Here is a 26783-nt window from a genome sequence, read left to right on the forward strand (position 1 = left end):
TGAAGAAAGAAAGACATGAACATCTTGGATGACAAGGGGGACTTCTCCTTTAAGACATGTACACTCTTTCAAAATGAAAAGAAAACATGTTTTTACTTGTAACTTCATGTTTATACCAAATGACATTTTTAGAGTAATTTAAAATTGTGTTAAAAATGGTGTATAATTTGCCAAAAGCTCATGAATACAAGCCATATTAAACCAGCATGAATACAAATTGAACTTGGCACGTGCACATTAGTGTTTTTTTCTTTTCATTGTCTTGGAAACTCTTATTTGTCACTGACCCACATACAAAGAGGTTAAAATAGTGATGTTTTGGATTATGGTTATAAATGATCATGTAGATTGTACATACATAGACATAAAGCTTATTTTATTGTTTTATGACCCTTCAGAGGAGATCAAAACGTGTTTGTTATCATTTCATTGCATGTGTCAAAATCACACAAACATCTTTTCTTAGTTCCTTCAAGCTAAACCCAAGTGTGTATTTTCTTACTGGCCGTAGCTCAGCAAGCCTTTTTCGGCTTAGCGTCCGTTTATAAACTCGTAAACTCTCAACATGAAGTACAGTCCAACTAATCCTAACTCTGAGAGAGTGTTTACATCAAGGATAAAACAGTGAGGAAACGGGATGTGAGGCATTCCACGATGAAGCACAATTTCTTGTAAATATTGTAATTGCCTGCATTATATCATCAAATGGAGAGTGTGGTCCATGTGGGAAGAGTGAGATGCCAATATTGTATGTTGTTGTTGGCAGAGACGAGCCCCTAAACTCTGTTCTGCTTTAGGGCCAAGTGGTAACAGTTGTGAGGAATTGTGGTGGCAGCAAACGCTCACTGTCACACCCCAGCAGGAGAAATTACCCCAGTTAGTTGCAGAGAATTAACACGCTGCCCCAGTAGTGACTGAACCAGCAAGGAAAAACAAGCAGAGCTTGAAACTGCGCCGTGGGAAGGACTCTTTCACTAACACGCACATGCAGGAATACACATACATGCAAACATACATTAATCACAGTACAGCACACTTGTATTTATAGTCCTCTTTCACAACATATTCCCTATAGAAAAGTTGCAGATTGTACAGCAATTCCTCTCACCACAGTGGTTGACACAGATGCCTCACCTTTTTTAGTCAGTGGTGTAAGAAACTGCAGTCCTCCCGTCTACATTAGCTCAGCACAGTTATGTTATTATACATAAAAAATATTAATAATTTTATAAAAATTTATACTTTCATTGGAGCACCTAAACCCACCCTTACCCTAAACTTATCCACTTCTGAACAATATAAAGCACATAACAGGTGAATATAAGTACAGTCACAAATATTTATTGCAGAAACTGACCATAAACAAGCAGTATAAAAACATTACAATCAAGTCGTGTTGCATTCTGAGTCTTCTGAAGCCATACAATATCTTTATGTGAAGAAGAAAGTAAAATGTAAGGTTTTAAGCGCTGAACATTATCCTGCTCCGTTAACGCGCTCACTCCTCATTCAAAAAGATACTCCCAAACATTACCATGGTGCAATCGGCCATGAGACACACAAGAGCCAGTGGCATTTCACAACCAAGGCTGACGTAGCATTTCCTCTGGCAGGCGGCCTTTTTTTAATTTATTTACGCACAAACAGACTGAGCTTTACGGCAGATGGAGACGGCATCATTCCTCTCACAAATCAATCATTTTATTATCATTTTATAATCATATATTATTACTCAATGTATAATTTAATCATGATGATAAAATTCCCAGTGCCTTTTGCATCAGCATTATGATGCCAAGGGTTTCTTATTTAAAGCAATGAAGGACTCTACATGTAAAAAAATGACGCTAAAGAGGTACCCTGTGCGTCAAAAAGTGACGCCAAGGGGTCCTGACCAAGCGTCAATATGTGACGAGTTGGGTGTGAGAACATGTTGTTAAACTTGGCAGAAAACATTAAAATACACTATGAATCTATTTGTCATCACACTTGTTTGCATCTGACATTTGTTAAGAAACATAATACAGGAGTGATACACTCCTTATTTTGGGGAAAAAAGGGCTTTTTACTTATCCTCATGTTGTTCCAAAGACTTTTTGAAACATTGATTTCTGAGAAAGTCTATTAAAACTATATGCTTATATACTTAAATATAAGCAAAAATTAAATATTTTTCGTATACAGCGATTGTAGAGTTGGATTAAACCGCTGGATGAACTTTAACCCTAACCCTAACCCTAACACAATCGCAAGCATGCCATTTTAGCTTGCTTTTCCATCTCTCATCTGTCAGCTCTGTCATTGTGAGTCATGTTTTTCACAGGATTCGTACCCAAGGATTCCACATCCATTTCCGTGCCGGCTGAGCCACCAAGCAAGCTTGTTATGTCCTTTTGCTGTGCCCCTGCCAAAATTATTACCCCTTCTCATTGAAATCGCTACATGATTGCCTGGAGGGGTAGTAATCTTGCGAGGATCAGAATTCGGCACTGGAACACTGGAAAGTGGAACATATGGAGCTGTAATCATAACTGTACGAAAATGATTACAAGTGCTCGCTATTTTACTGCCTCTAGTGTTCAATTCTGTCAGAAACTGCAGTGATACTTACTTATTGGTACATATTTTGCATTTTTTTTAAGATTAACAAAAGTCTTTTATGTTTGTTAATATTAGGATAGAAAATTGGTCCTGATAATCGTTTTAAAAGTTACGGCTGAAATACTCAGTTACAAATACTCAAATCACTTTTTGTTTCATATACAACCACAGCTGTTATTTAACAATGATGTTATGCTTTTGCAGTTAAGCAGTGTACTTATGTAGTTTGTGAGTGATAAATCACTATTTTTTTTTTTATTCTATTAATTCATGCGTCTTCATTCAGTGGGTATGTTGGCGGTGTTCAGTGACCATTGGGATGAAAAACTGAATTTTTTGCACCACCCTTCACATTGGTGCAGAAGGCATGGCTGTCTGGATCTCTTTACTGCAGACATGATGAGCCCCCACAGCCACATGCAACCCAGCGGGCTCTTCTACGGCAGCAGCAGCTATGCAGGAAAAGGAGGGGAACGGGTTTCTCAGGGTGACATATTTTTCGTGACAGGGTCCCTGGCAGAGTCACATGCATGGGCTGCAGGCCCACTCAGACTTCCTGTGGGGCATGTGGGGTGAGAGGGCTAAACTTCTCCCAGGGAGCTGTGATAGATCCCAGCACCTTAGAAATGTCCTGTGACGCAGACACGCGAGCAGACAGATGTACTGCCTACAGTAGAGGAGGGGATTCCTTTTAGTGTTTTGAATGTTTGAAAATCGTTCACCATAAGTATTCTGGATAAGTATGGCTGTTTCTGCTGGCTACTATAGGTCAGCCGATGACACCAAGCGATTATCTTTTTGTGAGTAATTTAATTATTCATTCAACTGACTTTTTAATACAGAGTTATGAGAGTCAGTGTAGGATGGATTCTAAAATAAACACAGATCACATACATGTATATACACACTAGCTCACAGTCTCTCCCGTGATCCAGTGCTGCTGTACTGCAAGGTTTGGGTTTTATGTTGCCCTTTATATTTATATTTATAATTTAGTCTTCAAAGGAATAGTTTAACTACAAGTTAATATTTGACAAAATGTACTCACCCTCAGGCCATCCAAGATATACATGAGTTGCATAATTTAGTGTTACATCATTTATTCACCAATGGATTATCTGCAGTGAATAGGTGCTGTCAGAATTAATTCCAACAACTGATACAAACAAAACAATAATCCACAGTGTGACTCCAGTCTATCAATTAACTTCATGAAAATCTGTTTCAGTGTAACAAATATGTTATTAAGCCATTTTAACTTTAAAGGAGAACTCCACTTCCAAAACAACAAATAATTTACAAATAATTTACTCACCCCATGTCATCCAAGATGTTCATGTCGTTCTGTCTTCAGTCGTGAAGAAATTATGGTTTTTGAGGAAAGCATTTCAGGATTTTTCTTCATATAATGGACTTCATTGGTGGCCCGATTTTGAACTTCCAAAATGTAGTTTTAGTGCAGCTTCAAAAGGCTCTAGTCGATCACAGCCAAGGAGGAAGTGTCTTATCTAGCTTATTTTTTTGAAAATAGTACAGGCTCTGGGATGTGCGTCCACAACACTATGAATTGCGTCTAAGTTCATTGTCTGTGTACTCCGGCTCAAAAAGGTAGAGTATGGTGAAAAACTCCATCTCTTTTTCTCATACAAATTCAGAATCATCTGACATCGTTGTACCTTTTTGTTTGTAAACAGCGTTTCACTTACTTGCACTTTCTTAGTCTTTGCACATTCATTTTGTAAACACTGGGTCTGTAGTTCCGCCTACATTCTGTATGACCTTTCAATGTGATTTAGTAGTATGTAGTGTCGTTGACGTACATCCCAGAGCTTGTGCCACACAAGCGTTTGTGCTTGAAAAGTAAACAAATTTTTATTTCCCCCCCAAAAAAAAAAAAAAAAGACAGATCGTTTCACTAGATAAGACCCTTCTTCCTCGGCTGGGATCGTTCAGAGCACTTTGAAGCTGCATTTAAACTACATTTTGGAAGTTCAAAATCAGGGCACCAATGAAGTCCATTATATGGAAAAAAAATCCTGAAATGCTTTCCTGATAAGCCATCATTTCTTCACGACTGAAGATAGAAAGACATCAACATCTTGGATGATAAGGGGATGAGTAAATTTTTTGTAAATTGTTGTTCTGAAAGTGGAGTTCTCCTTTAAACCATAATTTCTGACCAAAAATACCAGTCCATAATCCATAATAATGCTTCCTGTAGTGAAAAAGCCAACCTATGGCCCTCTCAGAAAATCCACTGACATACTCGATTACAACTGTTTTGACCTGTGCATATTTCTCTCCTGATTCAGACGAGATGACTTTTTCACTGTAGAAAGAAATATTATGGATTGAGCAGTTGTTCTCAACTCCTGGGGCCTACTGCTGTGCACATTTTACATGTCTTCCTTATTTAACGCACCAAGAGAGACATACAGTACAAAATGTGCATAGCAGTGGATTCCCAGTGAGAAGACTCTTATTTTAGCCAGAAGCAATGGTTTACAGTTAAAAATGTTTTAATGGTGAATTTGTTTATTAAAAACACACAGCTTTTTACTTCCCAAAACATTAATCGATTGACTGGAGTTGTTTGGATTACTTTTGGATTATCGTGATATTTGTGTCTGCTGTTTGAACTGTGATTCTGATGGCACAAATTCATTGCTTAGGATCCATTGGTGTGCAAGTGATGTATTACTAATTATTTCCAAATCTTGTGTGATGAAGAAACAACTACATGAAGAACTCATTTACATCTTGGCCTGAGGGTATGTGCATTTTAAGTAAAATTTTCATTTTTGGGAATTCACTGCAGACAAGATGGGCTTTTAATAAAACTCGAAAAGATTTTTTTTAATTGTTTTAATTGTTAATTGAAAATGGATAGAGTCCTATGGCATTCCCTTTTGCCAAAAATTTTAACATCCATGTAATGCACTTTTGTTTTTGGTGCCAAGCCTGTCAGTCCAATTGTCTGGGGGTGGGAGTTAAAAAAAAAAAAAACCCTAAGTTTGATCTGTAGTTTTAACAAAATCCACTGTCAAAAGTCCATTGGATGATGCAAATGATGTGGAACACAGAGAACGAGTACACGTTGTTCATTATTAATTATTAAAAGTCACAGCGCACTTCACCTTCCTGTGATGTTCAAACAGCACCTGTAAGATGAGAGCAGCCACAGTTTGGCATTTATAGTACGAAACTCATGATAGTAGGAAACAGCTGAAATACTTTCTGCTTGCAAGTGAGGCACAAGATCAGCCCATAGCGTGAGACATGTTCTGATAACGGAGACTTAATTTATAGGAAACAGATTTGAATGCAGAGGAATCTCTCCAGTGAGTCACTGCTGGAAGACTCTGGTTTGGGAATAGAGCAGGAACACTGAAATTTTTCGATGTAAGCTGAGAGAGACAGACAGAGTGGGAGAGAACTGGCAGAGAGGACAGGACAGGACACGGATTGTCAACATCCACCCTTCCTTTGCAGGCCGCCCCTCGGAAGGATTTGCTGTGACTTTCTCAAACGATTGGCAGTTAGCGCCTGGAAAGGCGGCTCAGGTCCAAGAGCAAATCACTCCCCTCTATTATTCCCAGAATCGGAAGTGTCCCATTCCACATTACAAGCAGGTACGGAAATGGACCTGTTAACTCCTTCGGTTTGTCCTCGTGAAAAAAATCTGGCAGCGAATGAAAGGTAATCACGACCGGTTGTTTAGAGAAAGACGGTTGCTCTAATGGGTCTGGAGGTGGGGAGACCCAAAGTGTTTGAGATCATGGCGGGATGGTGAGAAAGAAAATGCATACATGAGGTCATATGCGAGAACATCTGTGTCTGATTGGTGTCTTTCTCGGGCTCACGTTTTTACAGCATCACGTGCAGTGTTGACATTAGGATATCCTCAAAATTTTTTGCTGTTTGTCGGCCAAATTTCACACTTCTGTCCCTCATGACTGCCTAATAGTCATGAACGAACATATTTTACTATTGTTTTAGGTCTTCATATGAGACTAAGACAGTTTAAGTCAAGTGCTGATTGGAGCTTCATCTGAATGTAGATTTCTTCTAATGCCTTCCCTATTGCTGACAAAATATCACTCTACCAATGAAGTAATAAAGTTTATTATAATTTTTTTTGTTGTTATTTTTTTTTTTTTGTACTTAAAACAATGCTATTTTTTTAACAAAGTCATGTGTTGCGGGTATCCAGAAATATCAGGTTATTTGAAATTTTTACTTTGTAAAATATATTTTGTTTTTATATTTCATTATATAATATTTTTGTAAATAATTCCGATTCATGGCATGAAAAAATTGTACAAAAAATATATATATATATATTATATATATTATTATTATTATTATTATATATATATATATATATATATATATATATATATATACCACATGACATCAACACAGTTGGTTATACCACATGACATTTTTTTCAAAACCCTATTAATCCAACATGTAAATTACAGTTCTGAAAACTATTAAATACATTTCCCTTTTTCTTTAATGCAAACACTCATATTTGTCATTGACCCACACACATTTAGATTTTTTTGCACACTCTGTGTGAGTTTTTGTGCGTGCATACACATTGTCTGTGCTCCACAATGTGGGTTTAGAGGTTTATTCAGTATAATAGCATTTTAAATAAACAGTCCTTGCTTGAAACAGGCTCCGCTTTGTTATGTGGCTGATAGTTGCAGCCCAAGCCAGAGAAGGCAGCTGTCATATATCTGTGCAAACACCGAGTTCGGAAATTGAGAATTATGTCACTGGAATGGCAAGCTTGTGTGAGGGGAACCGGCAGGCAGGCAGGCAGGCCTGTTTTCCCATGAGTCCACTGCTGCCAGTAGAGAGTTACTGAATTGTTATGAGAGACTAAAGCTAAATCTTACCTTATGTTTGGGGCACTTGCTTCTGTCTGTTATGTCTGTTTTTCTTTGACACTTTTGAATACTCCATTATGTGTCTCTTCTCCTGCATTAATCTGCTGTGTGTCCCCTCCAGATGATGCTTTTCATTATCAATGTGATTTCCGTGGCTTTGTCCACATTTGTGGTCTCTGGACCCCCTGGTGGACACGCTAATTTTCTCCTACCACACGCGTGGCCTCAAGTAAGCCATATGTGACACAGTTCTTTGCTTCTGAGATCTTATGCCTGGAGCAACATGGGCGTGCAGCTTTGACGGTCTCAGCTCAAGTAAATAATGTCCTTTAAGGAATGTTATGGGTTCAGTACAAGTTGTGAACAGTTCATCCAAAAATCTATTTTACCGTCATGTTGTTTTAAACTCGTAAGACTTTATGTGTGTGAAACACAAAAAAGTAAATTTTGAAAGTTATTTTTTTGTAAAATATAGGCTCATTGGAAATACGTCCCTCTGCATACATTTTTGCACATATGTGCAAATCACTGCAGTTTCCAGTTGAAATAAACACTAGAGGCAGTAAAACAGCTTTTATTCCTTTTTACACAAAGTGTGATTTACAGGTACAGAGTTTTGATTAATAAAGCCTAATTTTCAGAAAATTGCAGTATGACTTCAAAACAATTCTAACATTCTGTGCGATTTGCAAACTGATACTTTTGAACATTGTTCATTGACATATACAGCTTCATATGCATTAGTTTTGTAACTCAGTAGGTTTGCTCGGTAGCTCACGCGATACGGCGTTGCACTTGAGTGATGAAGAGCTCTGGTACGAACACTGTGAAACTACGGTTTGACAAAACTGCTCATATTCGCATAAGGAAGTTAAAATAGCATGGCTGCATCAACAAATGCATTTTAATATCATTTTTGCATTTGTTAAAGGGTTTATCAGATGCAAAATTCAATTTACATGTTGTTTGAACATGTATGTTGGCAGTTTGTGTGCACAACCACCCTTTACTGCATATAATGGACTGATATGGTGCCCCGATATTGAACTTCCAAAATGCAGTTTAAATGCGGCTTCAAACGATCTAGCGTAACGATCGGTTATTTTAATAAAAATAATACAATTTATATACTTTTTAATGCCAAATGCTCGTCTTGTCTTACTCTGCCTGAACTGTTTTTGTTCCTGTTCATGACAGTTAGGGTATAACTCCCATCTCATGTTCTCCTTCAACTTCAAAATCATCCTATATTGTTGTTTTTACCTTTTTTTGTTAAGGGTGTTTGATCTCTTTTGCATGTTTGCATGTTCACTCAGAACTTCTGCAATGATGTAGGATGATTTTAGAGTTTTTCGACATACCCTAACTGTCTTGAGCCAGAATACACAGAGTTCAAGGACTGCAAGGCAAGATGAGCGTTTGAGAATAAAAAGTATTTAAATTGTATTTTTTTAATGTAAATAACCGGGCTGGGATAGTTTGCAACCACATTTGGGATCGTTTGAAGCTGCATTTAAACTGCCTTTTGGAAGTTCAAAATCGGGGCACCATAGCAGTTCATTATATGAGGAAATGTTTTTCTCAAAAAACATAATTTCTTTACGACTGAAGAAAGAAAGAGTAAATTATTTGTAAATTGTTGTTCTGGAAGTGGAGTTCTCCTTTAAGAATCATATCAACTTGTGGAAAATGGGCATCCAGTAGGTTTAGTGGTGGATTTTTGTGTAGGGGATATTTCCAACATGATAGAGCAATAACCTTTAGCGACACTCCCTGGATATTTGAATTCTGAACAGCTGCGATACCTCAAGCAGCGCAGTAAAATCACAGCAATACGTGCCCATACCAACGTAATAAAAATGTGCCACGGTCACATATTGAACGTATGTTTTGGCTCAACTCTCTGGACTTTTCACTTTGAAACTGCCACGAAATGTACAGTAAGGTACATAATTACAGTGTTGCAGAATTGTATATAGAGGCATATATTTTCATGAGCCTGGGTTGGAAATTACAATGCACAGAATTGCAGAAAGGACGTTAAAGTGACATAAAAGTGGTAGTGGAGCCGAACAGATTTATGTCAGTATTCACTGAAAATCTTGACATCCACCACAGCTCTCATTTGTGTTTATGAAAGTTTATTAGACTAGGACCTTCTCATTAGAGTAGTAAAAGTAGATATGTTCAAGAGATGTAAAGGGATCTCTCATCATTTCCCTGTTAGTTTTCTTGTAAATGATTTATGCATTATTCTTTTTAATAAGATATTATTACACTAGCTTTATTTTTTCATTTGTTTGCTGTGCTGAAACACCTTTTGTCTGTTTTCCGTCGCATTTGCTACTGCGTGCAACTATGAAAAAATATTTCAGAGCACCATGTGCGAGTGACCCGATCAGCATATTTGTGTTTGCGCTGAGGGGAACTTCAAATGTTTTTACGTGTTTTTGCAGACACATCTCACAAATCCTTTCATAAACAAAGTGTAGAGAGAGTGTAAATAAGAGATTCATTGTGCAGTGTAGAGAGCTTTGTTGATTATAATGGAACTTTGTGACATCGCGATTGTAAATGAGATGTTGATTTAATACAGCAGTTAAATAAGAAGTTAATATAAAGTGACTTACATTGACTATAACACTATTGCCTGATTTTGCTCTATTTCGTTGTCAAAAATAGTCTGAAACAAGTCACAACGAGCCGCTGCGCATCTCCGTTCAAATACAGCAGTGTTGCGTTTCTGAATGAACGTGTTTTGAAACAAATCCAGTGAGTCAATGATTCAATTTTCCATTCATAAAGAGAGTCACTTGCTTTATTCCTGAATGAATCAGCCGTTCGAATAAATCAAATTAATGATTCAGTAATTAAATCAGTGACTTGCTGCCACCTACTGGCAGTTTTAGTTTCATTCTTTTCAGTTATTTAAATCATTTAATTTTTCTGTATTCAAAATGTTATATTTAAAACATTAATCTGATTAATTTGATTGCACTCATGCCACCTCTGAGCCTCATTAAACATGACAATACACCTACAAGACACTTTTGTGTTCTTCTGTGCCACCTCTGGTAATTCTTATTGTACTTGTTCTTATTCTGTTGTTTTAATTAGAAATTTTAAAAAGCTTAAAAATGTAATAAAAAATACAAAAAAGATGACTATTAATAAAGTTAGAAAAATGCTATTACAAAGGTAAAAACAGAATTCCTCTGTAAATCAATTTAAGGAGTCAAATATCACCTCGTAATGAGAAGGCTATTTTTTATTTTTTTTATCAGTTTTTTTGATTATTGATTAGAAGGTGCTCCTGAAATTGTGACTGTGCTCCTAAATTTTTTAAGTTAGAAGCACAAGTACTCCTAAAGAGAAAAGTAAGCGTAGAGCCCTGCTGTATACTAGTAGTTACAACTGTTAATAGAGCTTAACTTGTATTGAACTTGGAGCATTATTACAATAAATCTGAAGCATGTGTTTGTAATAGTGAAATTCTGAAAAAGAAAAGTGAAAAACATTCACTTTTTGACCTCCGGCTGCATCTGTCATTTTTGACCGTAATAAAAGCTCTGCTGCCAAACTGGCTTTCATCCTTCAGAAATGTGTTCAGATCTTTTCCTAGAGCTGCCAGATTAATACTCATGAACCTGTTCTTGGTCTGTAGCGTAGCCAGGAAACCTGCACCTCCGTCCAACCGTGCCTCTGGCCAGACCACTGTGGTCAGTGTGTTCTCCCCCATCCTTGTGGAAATGCCTCAAATGTAGAATTAATTTTATTAAATAAATAAAACATTACAGTATAATAAAAAAAAATGTAATAAACACACAAAATACCTTTTAAATTAAATTATATAAAATATAATACATAAAACATATCTCATTTCACTCTCACTTATTCTTTGCATGGAGCCAATGTGTGAGACTGCTTTATTGGTCGATTCATCTTTTTGCTATACAAATGTACAGTTCAGCGTAAACATCTTAATCTTAAGTCTTAAAAAGTGTTACCCAGCGAAAGTTGCAGCTTCTACACATATCTGCACTGCTTTTTCACATGTGGTTAAATAGAAATGAATGGAACACCAACATCTGCTTTGACCGCACATTCACCCATGGTAAAACGACCGTAATGCATTTCAAAATATGCCTTGATCTGCGGCTCTTAGTGGTATTGTGTTTCCATTGGTGTTTTTTGGCTTCGTTTTGGTTCTTGATTTATATCTTGATTTGTACCTATCAGCTGACAAGACACATTATATATATAACCTTTGGTCCTTCCACTCTTTCCACCAATAACAGTAATGCTGTGAGTGACGGCTGTTTTGGCTTCTGTATCAGACTCTGAAATGTGTTGGAGATTCTTCTTCATCAGGCTTCATCAAAACAGCTTGTTGCACAGTGGAGCAAGGCTTATTTGAGTTGGCAGGCTGATGGCAGCAAGCAGAAGAAAAAAACTTACAACTTCCCGTTTCTACTGAATTACATCCAGCTCGCTGCTGCTAGGTATTGAAATTCTGTCAGTAAGCCGCTCGTTTTTACAGTCGCGGTTTCTGTTCAAGTGTGTGTTCTGCTCTACCTCAAAGTCCATATACAGGTCAACCTGTTCGCTCCCTCTCCTTTTTTCTTGTTCTTTAACCATTTTCTCATTAATCTCTCTTTTCTTTTTCGTTTCAGTTTTTTCTTTTATTTCTCACTCTCTGCTTTATTTCTTTCACTCATTCGCTCTCTACTCTGGAAAGAGCCTTTCAGCAAGGTTAGTGTTTTTAGAGCAGGGCGGAGGGAAGCCACACAGCTAGATCGGCACCAAAGCAAAACGGCAAATTAACTTTCTATTTAATCATAAATTATATTGTATTGGACATATTCTGTAATGATCCATGGTATTTTGTGCTTATGTTAACTTTTTTTTCTTGTCGTTCTTTTAATTTTGTCAGATGCTGCATTTTTTATTTTTTATTTATTTTTTTGGTCTGCAGTTCACATACTGCTAATTTCAGCTTCTTATAGAAAATGAGAAGATTCCGTTCAGATGGTAGTCTTCTCAAGTGTGTGATACAAAGTTAATGTACCATCGCGCATAATAGATTTAGACTTAAAAATGGGTTTGGAAACTCTCAAAGGATTCTCAGCAACTTAGTCAAAGCTCTAAACTCAACATACTGTATCATGCACATTTATGTGTTTTTAAAGAGCAGGTCTTATGGGTTTTTGAAAAATGTCTTTTTTTGCAGTTTGTAACGTAGCTGTCTTTAAATGTAAACAGTCTGCATAGTTGTTAATCCAAAAAGTGCATGATAAATGAAGATATTGTCTCTAAAAGAAAGAGTCGATTCTGAAACACCTTAACGAGTTGTCATATTTTTGAATTTTCTGCCTGATGCCAATCTACATCACTAGGTAACATATTAGTTCCCGCCTGCCCGCAAAATAAAAACAGTCTGACCTGCACACGAACACTTCCGCTAGTTAGTGTGTTTACATCATGTGGAAAAGTGCATGATAAATGAAGATATTGTCTGATGTTGATGTGAAATGATGTAAAAGTCATTTTTTTCCCGCGATACCACAGTTAACAATTTTGTTGTGGCCGTCCGAAGACTGCTTCTCTAATTTTAAAGTCTGATTCGCTAACGCCAGATTCACTAATGCCAGATTCGCTAATGCCAGATTCGCTGAATGCAGCGCTTGTCCATAAAAGATAAGTCCCGTACCTTCTTTATTTGGACCAACAAGCGACTCTGAACCACAACTTGTAAGTATGATTGATATGTTTGCATTGTATATGGAAAGACCAATCACTACAGACTGACAACAGCTGACTAATCAGAGCAGAGTAGGCTTTTGAAAGGGAGGGGTTTACTGGCAGAACTGCTTCGAACTAACCGTTTTGAAATCATTGAGAAATTACTCTAATGTTAAATGTGTGTTCTGAGAAAATTGCAACATTTTCTGACCTTAGATGCATTTAAACCTGTTCACTTTCAGAAAAGAAAGGTACAGTTCTGTCACTGGGGCGGTACCCTAAGGTACAAAAGTGAAAACGTACATTTTTATACCTTACCTACACCTAGACAGTACATATTAGTACCTTAAAGGTACATTTTAGTGCTTTGAAAGTACATATTGATACCTTAAAGGTACATATTAGTACTTTAAAATGTACATATTTGTACCTTTTCACTTTGTATCTTAGGGTACCGCCCCAGCAATAGAGCTGTACCTTTTTTTCTGACAGTGTTGTATGGGAGTCTCGAACACAGTATTAAGACAGTTTAAAATACCATATGACCTGCTCTTAAAGAGAGTTTTACATGTTGCTCTTCTCATGTACAGTCTCATGAACAGTTTCAATAAACACTAGAAGCAATAACTTGCAAATGGAGTTTTGTTTTCCATGTTGCATATAGGTGATAGCTATTAAAACTAAATGAAATTAAAGGTATAGGTCATTAATTACTCACCCTCATGTTGTTCCAAACCCATAAAACCTAAGCAGTAAGATATTTTTTATGAAATCAAAGAGCTTTCTGACCTTGCATAGACAGTAATGCAAGTACCACGTTCACGGCCCAGAAAGGTAGTAAGGACATCATAAAAATAGTCCATGTGACAGTAGTTGTTCAGAAGATACAAGAATACTTTTTGTGCGCAAAGAAAAGAAAAATAACAATTTATTCAACAATTTCTTCTGCTGCTGGCGATCTGACATGAACCTGTATGCATCATGATATTCTCCTGAACATGTGGCGAAGACTGACACGGAAGAGAAGAAATCATTAAATAACGTCTGAATTTTTGTTTTCTTTGCGCAAAAAAAAAAAAAATATATTCTCATAGCTCCATAAAATTACAGTTGAACCATTGATGTCACATGGACTATTTTATCAATGTCCTTACCTTTCTGGGCCTTGAACCTGGTAGTTGTGTTGCTGTCTATGCAGGGTCAGAAAGCTCTTGATCATTTCAAAAATATCTTAATTTGTGGGTTATGGGTTTGGAATGACATAAGGGTGAACAATTAATTACACAATTTTCATTTTTGGGTGAACTATTCCTTCAGGGTGATTATTTGTCCATAAAATGTGTCTTCAGGTAAAAAAAAGCTTAAGCACATGTATTCAGAAAAAACTTTCTGTGACCACATAAAATGTTATTTTACTTAGATAGTAAAACTAAATTCTGTTTGATTGATTGTGAATAAAATAACCTCTGATCTGTGTGCTTATGGCTTTATGTACTGTGATGATAAAAGAAAAATCTGGCTACAGCTTTTCATGCACATATAAAATGCAATATAATTGTCTTGACTTGAGTGAGAATGTCCAGGACTACAGTGATATAAACTGTGTTGTAAGTTGCCTTGGTGACAGAGGCTGATGCCTACAACATACTGTACTGGGAAATTCTCAATGGCACATTGCCCAGTGATGTTCAATCCCTACTGCCTTATATTTTCTAGGATAAATCTGACCTCATAAAAATGAATTTATGGTGAATTAGTTTCAGAACCTTGAAGGAGACAGAAAAACGCTGCAAATCATGATACAGATGGTTAGTTATTTAAGTACAGTAGCACAGGGCTAGTGATGGGTTGTATTATAGGATAATGTAAACTGAATTGTAGAATTTTTATTTACATTTTTTACAGGTTGATTACAGGTTTTTTTGTAATTAAAGGTCCAGTTTTGGTGTGAATAAAAGATCTAATTTTTTAAATGTCATATTTGTGATGCACTGTGTCATCATCGTGTTCCCATAAATCTCCTGTCTCTTTCTACTTCCTTACAAAAGCAATTCTAAAAAGCAGGGTGAATTGTAATGTTCATCAGAAGGAGTGAGACTGTGTCTCTATCTCTCCAGATCTGTTACATTTCCTCCCAGATAGAGAAAGTAGATTATAAACTTCCTTACTTCATCCTACTCTTTCCAGGAAATCTGAAACGGGTTCAGTTTGATTATTTTAGTAATTTAATTTAAGTACTAATTAGAAGTCCAAGCACCAAAGCTGCTGGAATCAGTTGTGCTTGTACTGATTTTCATCTTTCTCTGTTTATTTTTTTTGCTCTAAAAGAGTTTGTCAGAGACCATAAATCGCAGAGACCCCAAAATCAGTAGTACAGTGTATACTGTATACATATATATCGTTTTGACACTGTAATAAGCAAATTCACTCATTTGCAATAACTCTAATAGCACTTGGACTAAATTAAAAATTCTTTTTTCCTCTAAAATTGTATGATTTTGTATACATTTTAAAAATATCTATCTAGAAAACGCAGTGTTTTTGCTTTCCAAACTCACCCCTTTGCTTGATTTCTAAGACATTTTATGTGTATCACCTACAGATGGTTTTTATAAAATTATTTCACAGCAACAAGCCAGTTAATTTTTTGATGAGACTGCTAGTGACTAAATTACCTATATCCTCGCAAACTAAAAACTGCAAGTGCTTGATAAAGAGTTAAAATTTGGTTCACGTTTTTCTTAAACTTGACAACTTTCTAAAGATACCAAATTTCATGGAACTAGGGGGCGCTATAACTTAAGAAAACCTAAAAACTGTGCAAATGTGATCAAAGAACTTGATCCACAACAATTGTATCCACATGATCTGCTCTTTCAGATTTTCCAATTGTGGTCCATTCAGCTTGGACTCAAGTTGTTACTGCTTGTGGCTGTATTTTAGTAGTAATTGCACAGATGTCAGCAAACATAGACATACTAATACAGTCAGTAAGGCCTCAGATGGTGTGCGGTTTAGCCACAGCTACTAGCGCACACAAACCACACATTTCTGGCCACTATAAATCCCCCCACACACCACAAAACGACGGCAGGAGAATACTTTCACATGTCGTGTGCTGGTCTTTTTCTCTCTCTCTTGGATAATGCACTAAGGCTATTTTTAAAGGTTATGTTGCATTTGCACGTCTTGGAAGTATTGTAATTATGAGTGATATTTTGTACTGACTCAGTTTGTTGTGTATTTCAGAGATCATTGATGACCTTGCTCATCTTGTGGACAAGACGGACAGCCGAATCAAAAACGAGACACACAGAGTCAAGCTGTTGGACACCAAATCCGCTTCCTGTGGTGAGTGTTCTACCTCTGTAGAGCCACTGTAGCCCTGGTTTTATGTACTCAGCATTAAGAGGCATGCAACAATAAGCCTGTCCATCTTTCAGATTTATGTCCATCTCTCTGTCTTTGTCCCTTGTCTCCTCCCTACTGCTTCTAGTGCAGTCTGCAGAACTGAAAGGATTTAAGCCTACTGCCTGTAAATGACAAAGTCAGATCTGCACGTTATGGTCAGTCTCAGTGCTTTGAGCTCTTACAGGCCCATCTGCATGTGATCTGTGTGTTTGTTATTGGAGCCGCAGTAAAGGTGAGATCAGGCTGAGACATTTAGAAAGGTCATTTACACAGATTTCTGGAAAGTTCTGCGAGACATTACTGTATTTTACATCTGAATACTTCGGAGTACTTTCCTCTGTGGTCTCGTTTTTTAATCTGCTGTTAAAGGGATAAATCATCCAAAAATACAATTTATTTTTTTATTCAGAACATTTTGACATCCTTGACATTTTGATACCCTAGGTACCCTTGATGGATGAATCATGAGAGAAACAGCAATGTCTAATTTGAACAAATTATTCTTCTGAGTCAGATCTTTTCAATGAACTGGTTGAACTCAGGAATCTCATGCACTCTGAAGTGGGACTGAGCAATATGAACAAAAAAATTAAAAACATATCTAAGTATTTTTAGGCTGAATGGCAAAATATATAATATCTAGGTATCTAGGTATAAATATATATAGAGTTTTTATTTTTTATTTTTATGATTTTATGATTTTCTGTTTGAAGAAAAAAACACATACTGCCAGTCCTACAAACAATGTGCATATTGAAGGCTATGAAATGAAAAATAGTGAGTGTAATAACATTGGCTGTACTGTATAGTATGTACAGTTCAAATGTGGAGTAAAGTGGGTTCAAATCATATCACATTTTAATATAACTTTATAATGAAAAGCAAAACAAAATGCCTTTTAAGGCAGAATTAAAATCAGCAATTGAAAAATGAATAAATAATAACAAAAGCACAGACTAAATGTTACTGATAAGAACAAGAGATATTCACTCATCTAAAAACTGTATTAGCCAACATTTGATTTACCACATCACAAATGTTGCTTCACAGTTTTAGCATGTATTAGGGCTGTCAAACGATTAATCGTGATTAATCGCACACAAAAAAAAAGTTTGCCTAATAGATTTGTGTGTACTGTGTGTAATTAGTATGTGTATATATAAATACACAAATTAATGTATATATTTAAGAGAAATATGTTATTTATGTACAGAATATTTTTATTTATATATAATATAAATTATATAAAAATTATAATAAATACATATACTTGTAAGTATTTCTTAAATATATACATGAATGTTTGTATTTATATATACATAATAATTACACACAGTACACAAACATAAAATCGTGATTAATCATTTGACAGCCTTAAAATGTATATTTTAGTGCACTCCTGTTCTCTTGCTCTGTTTGTGCTCCATTTGTTTCAGTTCACTGTGTCTTCAACTAGTTTTCAAATACGCTTGTAACATGAAACTACTGTATATTCATATAACCTGTATTGCCTCATCCTATACTGTTTATAAAAACATATTGATATATCATGCAAACTTGATATACCACCCAGCCCTGCTCAGAATTGTTTTTCACACTGCGCTTAACCCTGGGTTACAATCGTCATTGTTATCCCCACTTTTAGCCCCAAGTAAAGGTATGTTTCACACTTGCAATTTAAAAGCAGTGTTAGAATGTTATGTGTAGATGCATAGCAACAGACGCCCAATCACATACCTCATATTCACATGCTTTGAACAGTCACAGAAACAATGAGTGTTGTACAAACAGTCTGTGTTTGAGGGGAAAAATGGCAAAAGGTGTCAGAAGATGCACCAACTGGCATGACAACGAGATTGTTTCATTCTTATATTTATAGTCAGAAAAATCCATTCAGGAAAAGCTGTATAGTACAGTCAGCAGTATACATGCCGTTCAACAGAACTGCTGTCCCACAAACACATTCAAAAAGCATTTAAGTATTCAAATATTAGATGTTTATTAAGATCCTTCTATTATCTGTTGAAACCCACAATAATATTTAAAATATTAGTAAGCTTTTATATATATATATATATAAAATCATCATTTATTAAGTACTTTCAGTTGGGAGGTGGCTGTCCCGATCCCTAACCACTAAATTTCAACTTATGAAAATATAGAAATAATTTTTTTATTTTTTTCCATTGTTTTTAAAAGTATGTTTTTGATTTTTTTTATTGTTTTTTTTTAAAGTGAAGTTAAAAAACATATATATATTTATTTTATATTTTGTTTGTAAATTATAAAAAAAAAAAGTGTCCTGCATTTTTCATGTCACTACTGAAACTGTATGTTTTAGTCTGTTGGCCGAGACAGATTTTAACTAAACCCATAAATTTATGATCAGAAAATATTCCTGTGTCCCACTCTTTCATAGCTACAAGGTGTGAGTAGAAAGGTCTCATAATTATGAGGTAAATGTGTTCAATATTGTGAAAAATCTGAGTATAACTTCAAGGAACGGCACTACTAAACACCTTTTTTCTGCAATTAAGCACACTTTTTTGGAAGTTATTCCATAACATTTCGTTTTTATATGAATACCACTGTTCAGAAGTGTGCTAGCTAACCATGTGTTGATTAGCATTTTTGAAAACGACAAATATTCCAAAACTTTCTGAAAATACAATATAAGAATTAACCTTGGATATTATACAATTTGCATACGTACATATCTTTTTTGGAAAAAGAGACTCAGACGTTTCCACTTTCCACTGACTTTAGACCAATTCTGTAGAATGGCCCATATAATATGAAGATGTGCAATGCTAGAGCCTTTATGTAAATAAGTTGTGTACTGCGTTTGTCTAATCAGTGAAACTTGACACGGTGAATATGAAAATAAGAACATTAAGGTTTAGGAATCATCTTATGAACATTCTGCATTATTTGTTAACTCTGGGTAAATTATGAGCAGTTTGAAGCACGATAACCCAGGATTCTGTTTAGAATGACTTAGGGTTGGCTAGTTCAAGTGTGAAAAAACCCTGATATCACTCTGTGATCTCAAGCTTTCATATGACTTCAACAAACTTATATAAACATAATATAGTCTTCCACAGAGGAGGAGTTATTATATAGCATTTATTTCATTTTAAAACTTTGAAAGGTCCAGTCTGCATTTATGTAAATGTAGGGAAAGGAACGACCAGTACTTTGTTTGGAGCTGAGGAAATGATGACAGAAATTTCATTTGTGGGTGAACTATTGCTTTAATTGCATTTTCTGTGATGTGATCAATGACTGCAGCCTCTCGGATTTCTCAAGTTTTATGCACGCCAACCATGTCTGGAGCGCTTAAATCATTTCACATGTGGTAAATGTTGAAGCATGTCTGCATACTCGAGCAGCAGACACAAAATATCTGTCTTCATTAAGCTCTTCATTAAAGGAATACTTCCCCCAAAAATCCTATGATTATTTACTCACCCTCATGTTTGTATTTCAGAAGAATATCTAAGCTGCTCTTTTCTATGCCCTGGAAGTGAACAGCAATCAGGGGTTGCACTTGACATATATGAATGGATATAAAATAAGATTTTATTTATAAAATATTCTTTGAATAACTCAAATCTTAGTCTGTTCCTCATACAAAGCTTTTTTTTCAGCTCCTTTTCACAGTATTCTGTATATATTGTATAGTATTCAAAGAGCAGCTTAAAGGAGAAGTTCACTTCCAGAACAAACATTTACAGATAATTTACTCACCCCCTTATCATCCGAGATGTTCATGTCTTTCTTTTGTCAGTCGTAAAGAAATAGTGGACTTCTATGGTGCCCACAAGTTTGAACTTCCAAAATGCAGTTTAAATGCAGCTTCACTTTTTTTTGTAAAGGGCGTTTGATCTTCTTTGCACTTTGACTTGTAAACACTGAGTCTGTACTTCTGCAGCAGTGTAGGATGATTTTAATGTTGGAGGAGAAAATGAGATGGGAAAATGAGTTTTTCGACCTATTCTAAGTATATTGACGTGGATTACACAGACTACGCTTTTTTTTTTTTTTTTTTTTTTTTTTTTTTTAGAAAATATTACAGATCGTTTCACTTTTCCTTGGCTGGGATCATTTAGAGCCCTTTGAATCTGCATTTAAACTGCATTTTGGAAGTTCAAATTCGTGGACACCATAGAAGTCTACTATACAGAGAGCTCTCAGGAAACATAACTTCTTTACAACTGAAGAAAGAAAGACATAAACATCTTGGATGACAAGGGCGTGAGTAAATTATTTTTTTTTTTTTTTTTTTTCCTTCTCCTTTAAACATTCAGCTAAACATCTTATTTTTCTGAAGAAGAAAGTCGGTCATGTTTTATTCCCTGTTTTGTTCTATGGAAGAAAGTATGTCATTAGGGTTTGAAACAACATAATCGTGAGTAAATGTTGGGATATGCTTCATTTTTGGTAAACTAACCCTGTAATGCTGGTGTCTTTGGTGGATGAGAGATTTTCAACAAATCTGCTCTCACTACAAACCTTTTTGGTGCCATTGTTTGTACACTTGACAAACACCATAATTCTCATTTTGTCATTGCTGTTGACAGGTAGACAGTAGAAGTTTTATTTACAGAAATGTTATCTTGAATTATACCAATTCATTATTAAATTAGCTCTTTGTAGAAGGTTGATTATGAATTCATTTATTGTGGTCATGAGCATGTAAAGGGTGTGAATAATAAAACCGTTATTTTTTCTGTAGCACTAGCCAGTTTAACATCACTCCTAATTGTTAAAGATCCATCTTGAATTTTCCTTGGAAATAAATGCATTGCTTAGTCCTGCTTCTCTAATGTCACACATAATTCCATTTGTTTGTCCAGAGGACTCTACAGACTCGAGTTTGTTTGCAGATCCCAGAGCCGGAGGCCAGAGTTGCCGAGTTTTGCATTGATTCTCTTTCTCGCTCCTTTATTTCTCTACCCCTCTTCTTCTCATCCCGCGTCTGCTTTTAACACCTAACCATATTCATGTATTCCGTGAGGGGGGGTGTAGGAGGGGTTGATGAATGGAAAAATTCCTCAGTGCCTTGTCGGCCGTACCCCACTTTTTTTTTTTTTTTTTTTTTTTTGTCTTTTCTTTCAACTTGTGTTCCCTGACTCACTTCACTCCTCACGTCTCCCAACTTTGTTTGACACTTGTCTTTGTCTTGTGGAAAGAAAATGTTGAAAAATAACATGCCACAACACTTTTTAAGTCTCTCTAGCTGTCTTGTCATAGTCTCCTGTGGGCACACAAGGTTTATACAGTATCTCTCTCCTGTATTTGGCTTATTTTCGGACTGTATGGGTGTAGAAGAGGATATGTGTTAATCTGTTGAAAGTTTCTACTGATTTTCTTTCCGTTTTCCATTTGAGATGGCTTTTTTTTTTATTCATCCAGCTGCCTAGATTTTGGTGGAAGCCAGAGGAAGAAGAACATGAGTCTACATTAAAATATATTTTGGTGGAATGGTGCTGTATAGATATAGACCATATGATTTCAGCTTAGAATACAACCAACATCTTTACATCAGAAATGTTGACTTTAGTACTGCATTCAAATGCTAAAATAATAGCCAAATGTGTCGTCATATTGTAACGTATGAAGTCTGATGTTACTTCATTCGTGTAATTCGTTTTTAATTTGTTTACATTTTACAGCCAAATACTTTACAACTATCCTCTTTGGAAAGTTGAAAGAGGAAAAAAGGACTATTAGGAACAACACTGAAGAGGCAGAGGAAAATGATCTGCTCGGGAAATGATTGCGTAAAATAAAGTTCAGGCCCATTATATGTTTTATTTTGGAGTCTTGAGGCCACTGACTATGACAAGTTGAAGTTTAGATCCTCACAGGTCTCTCTTTCTCCCTCGGCTTTGATTTTTTTAAATAAATAAAGGACATTTGGGAAGAATGTGCGTCCTTTGTTCTGCCCCCTGGGTGGCCACACAGGTCTTCTGCCCTCTGTGCACACTAATCTATTTGTCTAGCAAATATTATTGTTGTCATTGGGGCAGTGTGATTGGGTTACAGAGCTTATTTGATTACGTATGGGACTGTGACAGTTTCGCAGAGGTGAAAAAGAGGAGCAAACAGACAAGGCATAGGAGTCTGACGGTGTGAATGATGGTTTGTTTTACAAAACGTTCTTTAGGCTGATTTAAATTTGGCGTTTAATACAGAAAAGATCATGTTCACTTGGAGAGTAAAACTTTTCCCCTATCTTGTAAAATGTCTTTCTATGGGTTTACCAGCTCAGTGGAGATTGAATGACTTTTTTTTCTTTTTAATGTTTGATATTTAACTTCTCTTGCCAATTTTCTTAAATAAATATGGGATTGTTCAGTGGGTCTGTTCACTAAAATTCTGACATTTGTTCCTACTCAAAATTGTTTCCTAACTCACACCCTGCCCGCAGCAGGCTTTGGTAGGTCGGTTTTTCACAATACCAGCGTAAGTTAGTGCAGCACAGCTTCCTTTTGCCCTGTGCCTCAGTGCAGGCCAGCTGGCGCTGTGATCTCCAGTGGGAACACACAGCCACCGAGCCAAACTATGAGAGAAATGTAAACTAAAGTACTGAATCAGGCTGCAAATACAGTACCAGCCAGTGTCCATGACGAACAGCGCATATGTCAAAAATTCTGTCTGATTAGCCGAGATAAGCATGTTTTGAAATGACGTGACAGATGATGGCGCGTCTGCTATGTTCTGCAGATTTTGCGCAAACAAAGGAAGCCCTGAAGTTAGACACGCTTGGGACAAGCATAGTCAGAAAATGCGTGTATTGAAAAAATGTTATATGGGTGATCTGAAAATAAAGGAACTTTTCTAGGATGATTTTAAAGGGGAATACATATATTAGTTGGCTTTACACTGTGTAATTATATTTAAATTAATCATCTGATGCAATGCACTTATATACATATGTGACCCTGGACCACAAACCCAGTCATAAGGGTCTATTTTTTGAAACTGAGCTTTATACATCATCTGAAAGCTGAATAAATAAGCTTTCCATTGATGTATGGTTTGTTAAGATAGGACTTTTTGTCGGAATTACAACTATTTGAATATATGGAATCTGAGGGTGAAAAAAAAAAATCAAAATATTCAAAATAGAAAATCACCTTTAAAGTTGTCCAAATGAAGCTTTTACTAATGCATATTACTAATTAAAAATTAAGTTTTAATACATTTAAAGTAGGAATTTTACAAAATATTTTCATGAAACATGATCTTTTTGTACATTGTATGAATTTTGACCCATACAATGTATTTTTGGCTATTGCTAAAAATAAACCACAGCGACTTAAGGTCCAGGGTCACATATACGTATATACAACGTTTTTACACCGTACCTGTATTTTAAAAATACCTACATGTAATTACATCTGCAGTTATTTACATAGTCACATTTATAGTTAGTGTTGACCCATTCTTTACACCTTAACCCACCCTTAAACCTATCCATACCTCCAAACCTGTCCTTAACCTTACCCGTATCCCACCTCGATAGCAGCAAAAGTGTTTTGCAATGCAGTATGAACACAATAAGTACATTGTACTTATTTTTAATGTAAGTACATAGTAGTTAAAGCCACCTAATATAAAGTGGGACCAAATATTTTGTCATTCTAGTTTAAAGTACAGTAGCTGTAAGTGTTAATTGTGTCTCTTTATTCACTGACAAGAATTAAGAATAGGAAAGATACAGTTTCCCCAAATGTCCAGAATTTTAAAATCATTAAATATTATAAAATGTGTGTTAAAATCAGAAACATTTTTCTTTTTTGAGCCCTTTTTATAGGTTCAGTTAATTTGGTATTTATATGTACCGTATGTATTTATATGAAGAGTTTATTTGCAAAAACATATCTCAGATATGTTTTTATTGTTTTAATGTGTTAGTTAGTACTTAGCTGTACTTTTTAATGTTCTACTTAATCAAAATAACCCAGCTGCAGTTTGATTCAGATTAATTGGAATGCACAATGAAAAAACATATTTTTTGAAAATTGTTAAAAAAATAAAGTTATCTATGTTTTTGCAAATTAGCTCTTCATATGTTATTGTTTTTAGTTCAGTAACACAGAATTGCTGTCTCTAATATTTCTGTCATGCCAGACATTTTCGAAAAACGCTTTTTTATTTCTAGTTAAAAAATGTTATTCATTTTAAGATTTTGACATCACAATCTGAGGTGTAGCTACTGTATACTATTAGATATCATTAGCAAACCAGTCAGTATTTCAACATTTTAATATATGTATGATAATGAATAGACTTGGTTTGAAAATTTCAAGATGTGATAAATATTTTAACATAATGAAAATAGTTTTTACAAAGGAGTCACACTTACATTAAATGTAATGGCGGTTAGATGCTGTAACCAATGTTCTTACATTACAGGTAATGAAAAGCAATCGGTGGCCCTTAACATAAAGTTTATAATGTTATTAAAGCACTAACCATACTAACCAAAACACACCCATATTCAATGTATCATTAAATGCATTAATAACAACTATTAATGTTTGTAAAACCTTTGTTACAAGCCTAGCTGTATAAACTCTAAGTGCGACAATGTGTAAATGTTCATTCACAGTGCATAGTTGTGGTTTTATTGGCATTTCACAGCTTCAGACGTGTCTCATTTTAGAGTCGGAACTGTCAGCTTTGTAAAAGCCGATCTATAACACATGTAAGAATGTTCTGGTTGATGTCAATGACTCACAGGAGATGAGACATCCTCTCCGACACCTTCATGGAATTCCTCTAGCGACACGGAGCGTATGAGAAATTTGACTATCGGAAGGATTAATGAAAGGCAGATGCATCGCTAAAAGTTTCACCACATTTTGTTTGTCATTCTCACCATCAGTTAGTGTTGATCTTGAGTTTGAATTAAACACAGGGCTAAGAGCCCCATCTAGGAGTCATTACTGTGTTTATTTTAATGAGTGATCATTGAAAAATGCAAATAATGAAAGGAATAAAAGGAATAAACCATTTAAATTATAGTTAGGCATTTTTGAAGTCTTTCAGGAAGTCAAAAATATAGATTACATTACGTCTTTCTGAAAAACAGATCATAGTTGCTGAATATAAACAACAGATTTATGAAGTTTCTGCAGTGTGGCTTCAAGGGGATGCACATGTGCTAAAGATCAGCCGTGTTTTTGCATGGCAAATGATGAATTTAAATGCGCACACACACACAACTATACACTGTTAGGCCATCTACCTCAAAGAGCGTGAAGTTGTTTGCTCATTTAGATGTTTTGTTTGTTTGTTTTTAAATCAGGGATGATGGTGGTGATTGTTCTTCTCCTCATCGCTATCATTGTCGTGGCCGTTTGGCAGAATTAATGAAGAGGATGTGTCCGAAGAGCAGGCGGCACATGTACGGACTGCAGAGACTGTTAGAAAAACCGTCTTTGAGGTGAACGAGAGAAACTCACAGCTTCCAAGCAGGCTGTATATGTAAACACACATCTCTAAACCTTTCTCCTGTCCTCTTTTACATTTATGAAAGTAATGGAACCCATGACTGGGTGAAAGCCAAGGAATGGACCACTATGAAGAACTAAAATCCTTAGCTCCTCAGATAATGATCAAAGTAGGATTCGGAATGGAAAGAAAAATAGAAAAGAGCTTTGAAAGGTTTCAATAGTATTATGAATATAACCATGAGCTCGAGATGCTCCAAGGGGGGAAAACCTATTTAAATTCTTTGTTTGGCAGTGAAGAAAATGATCCGTATCCATCTTGTAAACAAGGTCTGGGAGTCACAAAGCAATACAAAATATATGTATATACAGTATAATTAAAATGTATTATCTCTTAACTTCACTCTCATTATCCACAATTCAGATGCTATTTTGTAAGTAAAGAAAAAATTAAATACATGATTTTATCTTTCTGTAAATTGTTTTTTGCCTGAAAATGTGAGTTAGAAATTCTAATAAATGTAGCTGGACAGTCTGGTCTCAGCTGTTTTGTTGGTAAAAACCTACAATTGTGTTAGTGCTGATCATTTGTCACATTAGTTCTTAATAAATACATCTTAAGTACCTTTTTTAAACTACGTTTATATGAGGGGAGGGGGGG

The 26783-nt window shown here is 35.7% G+C and overlaps 1 protein-coding gene across 1 annotated transcript in view; it reads left to right on the forward strand.

Moving 5' to 3' along the window:
• stx8 (syntaxin 8) overlaps nucleotides 1-26710 on the forward strand; it is a 75508-nt gene extending 48798 nt beyond the window's left edge. The window contains exons 7-8 of the mRNA XM_051112930.1: nucleotides 16494-16595; nucleotides 25978-26710. Coding sequence (XP_050968887.1) covers nucleotides 16494-16595; nucleotides 25978-26042 — 167 coding nt within the window. The 3' untranslated portion in view covers nucleotides 26043-26710. The remainder of the gene's footprint in view (nucleotides 1-16493; nucleotides 16596-25977) is intronic.
• Nucleotides 26711-26783: the final 73 nt, after the last annotated feature.

Source organism: Labeo rohita, chromosome 6, assembly GCF_022985175.1.
Source record: "Labeo rohita strain BAU-BD-2019 chromosome 6, IGBB_LRoh.1.0, whole genome shotgun sequence".
Taxonomy (NCBI): Eukaryota; Metazoa; Chordata; class Actinopteri; order Cypriniformes; family Cyprinidae; genus Labeo; species Labeo rohita.